Source organism: Grampus griseus (assembly GCF_964374135.1).
Source record: "Grampus griseus genome assembly, chromosome: 11".
NCBI classification, from domain to species: domain Eukaryota; kingdom Metazoa; phylum Chordata; class Mammalia; order Artiodactyla; family Delphinidae; genus Grampus; species Grampus griseus.
This window is the reverse complement of record NC_139005.1, coordinates 82,400,830-82,409,022: the sequence shown is the minus strand read 5'-3', so window position 1 is coordinate 82,409,022 and position 8,193 is coordinate 82,400,830. Positions and strand designations below refer to the sequence as shown.

General features: G+C 40.5%; 1 protein-coding gene across 1 annotated transcript in view; it reads right to left on the bottom strand.

The window, feature by feature from the left end:
- ANO4 (anoctamin 4) overlaps positions 1-8,193 on the bottom strand; it is a gene marked incomplete at both ends in the record, with an annotated part of 446,527 nt that overhangs the window by 98,954 nt on the left and 339,380 nt on the right. The window contains 4 exons of the mRNA XM_082666182.1: positions 415-511; positions 1,582-1,716; positions 4,875-4,996; positions 7,234-7,289. Of these exons, the coding sequence (XP_082522308.1) occupies positions 415-511; positions 1,582-1,716; positions 4,875-4,996; positions 7,234-7,289 (410 nt within the window). The remainder of the gene's footprint in view (positions 1-414; positions 512-1,581; positions 1,717-4,874; positions 4,997-7,233; positions 7,290-8,193) is intronic.

The following is an 8,193-nucleotide window of genomic DNA, read 5'->3' as shown; positions in this document are numbered from 1 at the left end:
CAATCTGGGACTTCCCTGGTGGCACAGTAGTTAAGAATCCGCCTGCTAATGCAGGGGACACAGGTTGGATCCCTGGTCCAGGAAGATCCCACATGCCATGGAGCAACTAAGCCCATGCGCCACAAGGACTGAGCCTGCGCTCTAGAGCCCACAAGCCACAACTACTCAGCCCGTGTGCCACAACTACTGAAGCCCGTGCACCTAGAGCCCACGCTCCGCAACAAGAGAAGCCACCGCAATGAGAAGCCCTGCGCCGCAACAAAGAGTAGCCCCCACTCGCCACAACTAGAGAAAGCCTGCACGCAGCAAAAAAGACCCAACACAGTCAAAAATAAGTAAATAAATTTATATAAACAAACAAACAAACAAATAAATAAATTCAATCTGACTAAAATGCTGCCTAGTTGAAATTACCTTGGCATAAACGCAGCTGTCTGACAGCCTCATGAATGGACAGTATTTATCGCACACAGGACACATGATGATATCTGTAGCTTGGCAGACTTCTTTACTGGAAAAGAGAACAAAAAAGGACCACTGTTTGATGACATAACAGCATTTTTTTCCCCTTCAATTTCACCAGAATAGTCGACCAGTAAATAAGATTCAGTAGATTAAATTTTTGCCCTCAGAAGCTTCTTAGCCTTTTCTTAGTTATTAATATAAACAAGTCCCTGCACAGTTTAATAGTTTGATAAACCTACGTATTTATGAGGCTGTTTCTTGGCTTTTACATATTAATTAGTTAAGCTCAGGAAAATACATGAAGCAAAACATTGATTGTTTATACCTCAGGTTATACAGAAGTCATTCACAACACTGCACAGGTTGGAAGCGATTTCATGCTGAATTATGGGAACAATGAGATACCTCACAGTGCCAGTCTTAACTTCTATGTGCATGATAAATAAGAACAAATTATGGAGGAATAAATAAAAATACTAGGGAGTAGTTCTGGGGTAAACCACATCTCATTAACAATTTCCCCAGAAATTAAAATATTTTTGCAGGTCACTTTTATTTTTGCAGTCACTTCTAAAAGGCACATTTATTTATTATTTAAGATCACTGTCTGGCCTTGTACAAAGATCTCTATGAATACCTTAAACTATATTCTAGCAAAAGAGCCAAGATAACAATTGTTAACACTGAATCATTCACAAGGTTTCAGCAAGTTGGTGGGATGTCTTTCCAGCTTACAGGGTCCTTGTAAGAACACACAACTGATAAAAAAAGGATGATTAACCCACTATTTTGCAGTATTAGTTAGAAAGAAAAAGGTGAAAAAGTCAGAAAAAGAGCAACTTTGAGCCAGTGAAGGAAAGTGGTTTGTTCTGTGGATATGTAGTGGCTTGTATACCCATAAATGTGAGCTTTGCTTCCTTGGTAGCTGGAGACCACAGCAACAAGGGCAATGGATGGGCAGACCTGGTGAATTGAACGTTTTGAATTTTTCCAGGAGAGACTGGAAAGAAGTTAAAATGAATAGCTAAGTGGGCCGATCGTCTGTGAACACCCCCAAAACACAAATGCCCAACTCCAAATATAAGCAAAGGCAGGCTAACCCAGAGCTCCCCGTACCTGACTTGGCAGTGATCCAGAGTTATGACTCCATACAAAAAGACAAATAATCCAATGAAAGCGGCTGGGAAGAGCATGCCGGTGTACCAGCCCAACCAGGCAAAATACAGCCCAATCTTCTCTCCGAAGTACCGCCTGTTTAAGACACAGCAGCCTTGCAAATTATACTGAAGTGTTTAAAGTTAGGCATTATAACACTTTGCTCAGTCATTTTACTTTGTTGTGGCTTTGCTGATAACCATGCAGACAAAGTAAGCGGAGAGAATGGAACGTTTGACCAAATTTAAGTTCTGGACTTAAGTTTCTTTTCCTATTACTCTAGATCAGAAATAGAATGAACCCTTCCATAAAAGAACAGGATTGTATGCAAGCTTGTTCTGAAAACACAGAATAAACCCAGCTCATTCAGGAAGTTATACATGATACTGTTATTGACAAGGAACCAGGGGAATTTGGAGAGTCGGTGCCAACACATAATCTCATTTTTGCCATTTCTGAGTGTGTGTTTGTTTGTAATGCATGTATTATAATTACATATATTTTTTTAAAATAGTAAACAAAATTACTGTGAAAAACTTTTAAACATCCCTTTCAATATTTTGTAGTTTTACAAGATGTTTAAAATGCTAGAATCATAAGATATTACAAAGAAAGAACTCTAATTACTGAGATTCAACATGAATCAATTCTGAGAGCAACTTTCCCTTTTAAGTGATGACTCTTCACAGGCATTGATATCTACCTCTATAAATATTTTCCTGAGACTAACCAGCCTGCCTAGTGCCCTGTGGTCTGTGAAGTTTGGTTTTTATTTCTTAAATATCATTATTGTGTTTTCTATGCCCTTCAACAGCTAAATTTCATAACTTAGAAGTTAATTACTTCTTAGTCCAATGTAAGAATATTCGAATTATTTCTTATTCTCCTTCTAAACGAATGCTAACCATGTTTCCAAATGCTGTCTGCTGCTTGCCTCCTAGAGTACTCAATGGCTCCTAAAAGCATGGATTATTTATTTATCCTATCTTCTATTGTGTCCCAACAGAAACCTTCCACTTCCAGAAGACTTTTCCAACATATATTCATATACACAAATATTCAGTTATCCATCCAACAAATTAAAAAATACCTACTATGTGCCAAAAACTGTGCTAAGTTCTGAGAACACAATGGCGAGCAAAACAAGCTTGGTCCCTCCTCCTATGAAGCTTGCAGGGTGACAATCAAAGAAATAAGCTTATAATTACAAAACTGGGAAAAGGGCTACAAAGGAGGGGAACACAATACGATAAGTGCGTATAACAAAGCCATCTGACAACTCTAGCCAGGGAAGACTTCTCTGAGGACGTGACTGTTGGGTTGATGCATGAAAGTTAACTGGGTGGGGTTAGGGGTGGGCTAGAGTGCTTCCAGCAGAGGGAACAGAACCTACAAAGGCCGTGTGATAGGAGGGACCAGGTGAAATAAGGGTGGTGTGGCTGGAACACTGATAATAAGAAATGGGCTGGTGAGGTGGGCACAGGATAAGCTTCAATGGGCCTTGCAGACCATGCTAAATGCATTGATTTTTCTCTTGAGAAAAATGAAAAGCCATGAGAGGACTGTAGCCAATCTGGGGACATGACCAGTTTCACATTCTGTCTCCAGAGTGGAGAATGGAGTGGAAGGGCCAGAAAGGAAAAAGGGAGACCACGAAGGGGAAAACAGCCATAGTCCAGGTCACAGGTGAAGGAAGCAGCAGTGGTAGAGGAGATGCTGGGGTGTGGCCAGATTCCAGAGATATGGAGGAAGCAAAATCTAGATATAGGACAAGAACTATTTAAGAGATGAGAGTCCCCAGTTGCTCCACAACTTCATTCCACTCAAACCTTGCTTGTGCTTTTCATGTCCCCTCCCTTTGGCCAACCCAAATCCCACTGCTCTTCCAGGGCTCAGCTCCGCACCTCCCACAGGGGCACTGGCCCATATCCATCCTTTCCGTTTTTCTTAATTGTTGTAAAACTTTTGGCCTCCATCACACATGTTACCAAATTATGCATGGTCTTGTTTTACAGTTGTCTCAAGTTTGCAGGGCTGGTTTTCCTGAAGGAAACTGCATTTCTCAAAGCCAGAGCCCATGGCTTCTGCGTGTCTTTGCCAATAGTACTTAGCATTGTACTAGGAACACAATGGGCAGTTAATTAATACTCACTGAAAAATGATAAAATCTTAATCAAGAAACTGTCACGGATGGGAGCTGCTTTGCCTGCAGCAATCTTTTGTAGTTTTTAATCGATGTAATCCTGTAACATGGGACTCAGGCTGGGAAGAGAATTGGCTTTGATATTGTTTCCCTACTATTTTATCGTATAATGAGACTCGTCAAAGGCAAGTGATCTCATCTCAGAAAATACTGTCCACTCGTCCAGATCATCTGGATCATCTGTTACTCACACAGAGAAGGGGACACAATTCGTCAATGGCCTTGGGTCAACAGGAGCAAACCCTTGTAACAAGGACTCCGGGGAGATGAAATGTAAAGTGAGTTGTCTTATTATTTCATTTTCCTCTGGCATCATTTTTGAAGGGCTCGGGGAAAAGTGAAATAAATCTGGCTAGTCTAGGAAATGAGACATGACTTTCTTTTTAATAAGGAATCCATGAAGTGTGGATTGTTACTACTCAATCTTAATAATCGGTCTCTAAATAAATAATGAGCTGTCAGAGTATAATGCCTCCATGGCAGAAAGTTGGGCATACACAGACAGTTAAAGAAAACCCACATTTTCACTGCACAAATATCATAGGTTAAAAGCAGATATACTCTTTTGACTTGCAGAATGAAAACCATCTTTAAAGGTTATTAGTTTTAAGTGAAAATTAAAGTAAGCCTGAAATTCATTAGAACGACAGCACCCTCTATTTCCTACTTGCATAATAGTAACTCATATTCCATCTGTCACTAATATATGCAAGCAGTGTTACCTCTCTATAACTGTTATCGATAATTTGTCATTAACAGTCACACGGGTGATGAGCTTCTTATGGAATCCTGGGGGAGGCCTGGCTGATCTCACATGCTCCTTTCCAAGGCTCTTTTGGAGGAAACACCAGCCTCATCAGAGGGAGGTCAGGTTTACCAAGAGCGACCCATGTCCTCTGATAGGCTGCCCTCTTGGGAATAAGTCAGATTTGAGTGTCAGCTGTGCACCGCAGACCGTTTTTGTTTTTCCCCAATGTTGGCTTGTCCCGGTTGACAGTCTGCCCTCATCAGCCTGTGTAAGCTTTATATTTGCATCTGGTTAAAAACTCACCTTACAAGGTCCAAAGGCTGGTATTTATACCACACGCCCCAGGAAGCCCAGCACTCATGGAGCAGATGGCGGTGGTTTACTGCTCCGTGGGTTCTAATGGAGTTTTTACTTCTGTAACTTCCCTGGATAAAAACACCACTGCTGGTGAGGTAATACCCACAAAAGCCAAAAGGAAAAGCTGATAGTAATACTAGCCTTTATGGCAGGAGTAGCAACAGGGGTGATGTGAGGAAAAAACAGATCCATTCTATTGAAGGGAAAGCAGTATGATTAGTTATTCTGGACATAATCTTGATGTTGATGCCATGTTGTAAAAAGCCCGTGCTTGCCGGAATCAGGCAGGTCTGAACCGAGTTAAAATTCAGTTCTGTTACATTTTAGCTAGGAGATCTTATACTCTCTGAGCCTTGGATTCCCAGGTCATAGTGGAATGAACACCTGCCTCATTAGGTTTCTTCTGTGGTTTGAATGACTAGAGCATCCTGCCCCAGAGGCCATGCCCAAGACTTATGAGTTCTCTTTACCACTTGTCTCAAGATAGAGTAGTTGGTAAACAGCCATAGCTGTAACCTGGTCAGATGGTCCTGTCTATAAGAAAACCCCAGAATGCAAGAGTGGTAAGTTAGCTAAAAATTACAATAATTCAAATATAATTCAACCTCCTCATAGAACAAATGAGGAGACCGTGGGCCAGTGGAGTAGGGCGTTTCTAAGTTCAGTTAGTAGAAATGCTAGTTTCACAAATAGAACAGGTACTTTCTGGAGGTGAACTAATTTTTGACATTTTAACTTGAGAAGCCCTTTCTTAGTGGAAAGTGAACAGGCCCGAGAGACAAGGAACTCAGGTTCTAGCTCAGCTCAACATCAACTCACTCTAACATTTCTCTAAACCTCTATTTAAATTTTTACCATAAAACAAGGCAACAAGAGCTGCCCTTCCTGCCTCCGAAGGTTGTTATGTGGTCAAATAATATAATCAAGTTAAACTGAGAGCAAAAATTCAAAAGAGCGATTATGTTATTACTGCAGCTGCTATTACTAATTTGGAAGCTCTCTTTTTATAAAATACAGGGCTTTAGCAAGATGCCCACCACCCACTTGCCTGCACAGAAACTTCTGTCCACCTACCGCTGCTCAGACACTGCCCTTACCGTGGGCAAGGGATGGGCAGGGGGAGGATGCAGTCATCACTGCAACCCTTTTTGGGGGGGCAATGCCAACTAATAACCACATGATATGCTTTGGGGACATCTGTCTTTAACATTCAGAAACACCTGTGTGTGACTCCAGAAAACCTTTGTGTCAAAACGTTTGCTTCTGTTACACAAAAAGGATCACTCCACAAAGGGTTCATGGCTGTCTATAATAGGGCCTCAGACGAAAGCCTCTAGTCTCCTTAATGAAAAAGGCTTAAAAATTCTACACCATCCTCTCCATCCTCCTGGTGTTTAAAATCAAGAGAAGAAACACCATAAGCCAAATAAGAAATATATTTTGGAAAGACTTGCCATGGGTGGATAGTTGGAACTGTCCTCCAAGCTTAATTGGCCAACTGTTAACATTGTTTCCCATAGAAGATTTTTCTGAAAATCTCTCTAACAGTAGTTTCACCCTGGCTACTGTGTGAGGTCCTAGAGGATATGGGCTATGATATTTATCTTTGTGTTCTCTGTGTCGTACTGCGACTGGTACAGGCTCAGTACCATGAAAATGACAGTAATCTCTCACCAGGCATGAGAATTACGTCCCTGAAAACCCATGTATATAAAGTGAATTCTGGGTTAAATTACCCAAAGTCTAATGGGGGAAACAGAGTTAAGGGTAATCACAGTTACATTTATAAAAGTCCTAATAGATGACAAAGACCATGAAGTAAATAAGAATATAAAAATTTATACATCTTAAGCAACAATAAATACAATACTATTAATTTCTATTTATCACCCTTTAGTTCCTAGAGACTTTGCAAAATGGCTTCCTCCCACTCTCTAAGGATTCGCTATAAAATTTGTTGTCGCAGAGACTATATATTTCAGAGACATTTTCCCGCTGGGTCTGGCGCCTCATGCAAATTTTCAATGCCTCTCTCATTTTATGACTTGGGGTCCCTCAGCTATTCCTCTAAATTCACACTGAGTGACTCTTGATTCAAGTACTCATGCAATTAGAATAAAAAGACAGAGAGAAATAAATCCACGCTGGGGGAGAGATATCACAATGCAAATAGGCCCTCCCCCACTACCCACTGAACAAATTATTCTGAACAAATATCACATCAACAAACTCAATTAATCACTATCCCCAGAAGCTGATTTAATAACACGGAATTGACAGAGAAGGAGAAAAGGCAGGACAATACCTCGTGCAGAGGAAATGCAGCTTCATAGGAGCCATTAGTAAGCAAACGATTCAGACCTATAACAATAAAAAAGTCCAATGTGAATCAGTACTGAGTTGAAATCATCACAACGTAAGACTAATGTAAGGGTGGTCGTTTTGGGAGAAAACAATCTACGTTTTCAAAAGTGGTTCAAAACTACTTGGGGACAACAGCTTAGAAAGTTCTGCTACCTGCTAGGAAACTGGAATCAAGGACTAGAAAATCAGGTTTTCAAACAGAAACAAAATAGTGAAGCACACCTAGCATGGTGCTTGGCATAGAGAAGCGCGTGCGCTGAGAGACGTGGATGAATTAATCATACCAAAAAGATGATTTTCCACCAGGAGCTCTCCCATTTTCATCCAGAAGCTTTAATATGGACAAACCTAACTCCTCTGCATTAGACTAGTGGGATGACTTTGGAAAGTCCTCTTGTCCTCAGGCCTCAATTTTCTCATCCATAAAATGGGAGAGGGGTATTGGATATGTGGATTTGCAATGTTTTATTGGTTAGATATAAGCCACAGTTTCCACCTGCACTTAAGGGGAAGGGACTACACGTTGGGGAGTCACCCTAGGGTGTGTCCACCAGAGGTTTATGAATTTTTTTCAGAGAACCAGCTTTTGGTTTCATTGATTTTCTCTATTTTTTTGTTTTCCATTTCATTGATTTCTTCCCTGATTTTTATTATTTCCTTTCATCTACCTACTCTAGATTACTTTAGATTTAACTTCCTTTTCCCCCCTTGCTTCTTAAGGTGGAAGGAGATGTCATTAATTTGGGACATTTCTTTTCCTGTATAGGCATATAGTGCTATAAATATCTCCCTAAATATTGCACACTTTTTGATATACTGTGTTTTCATTGAATACAGCAACTTTCTGATTTCCCTTTTGACTTCTTTCACCCATGAGTTATTTAAAAATATATTTAGTTTT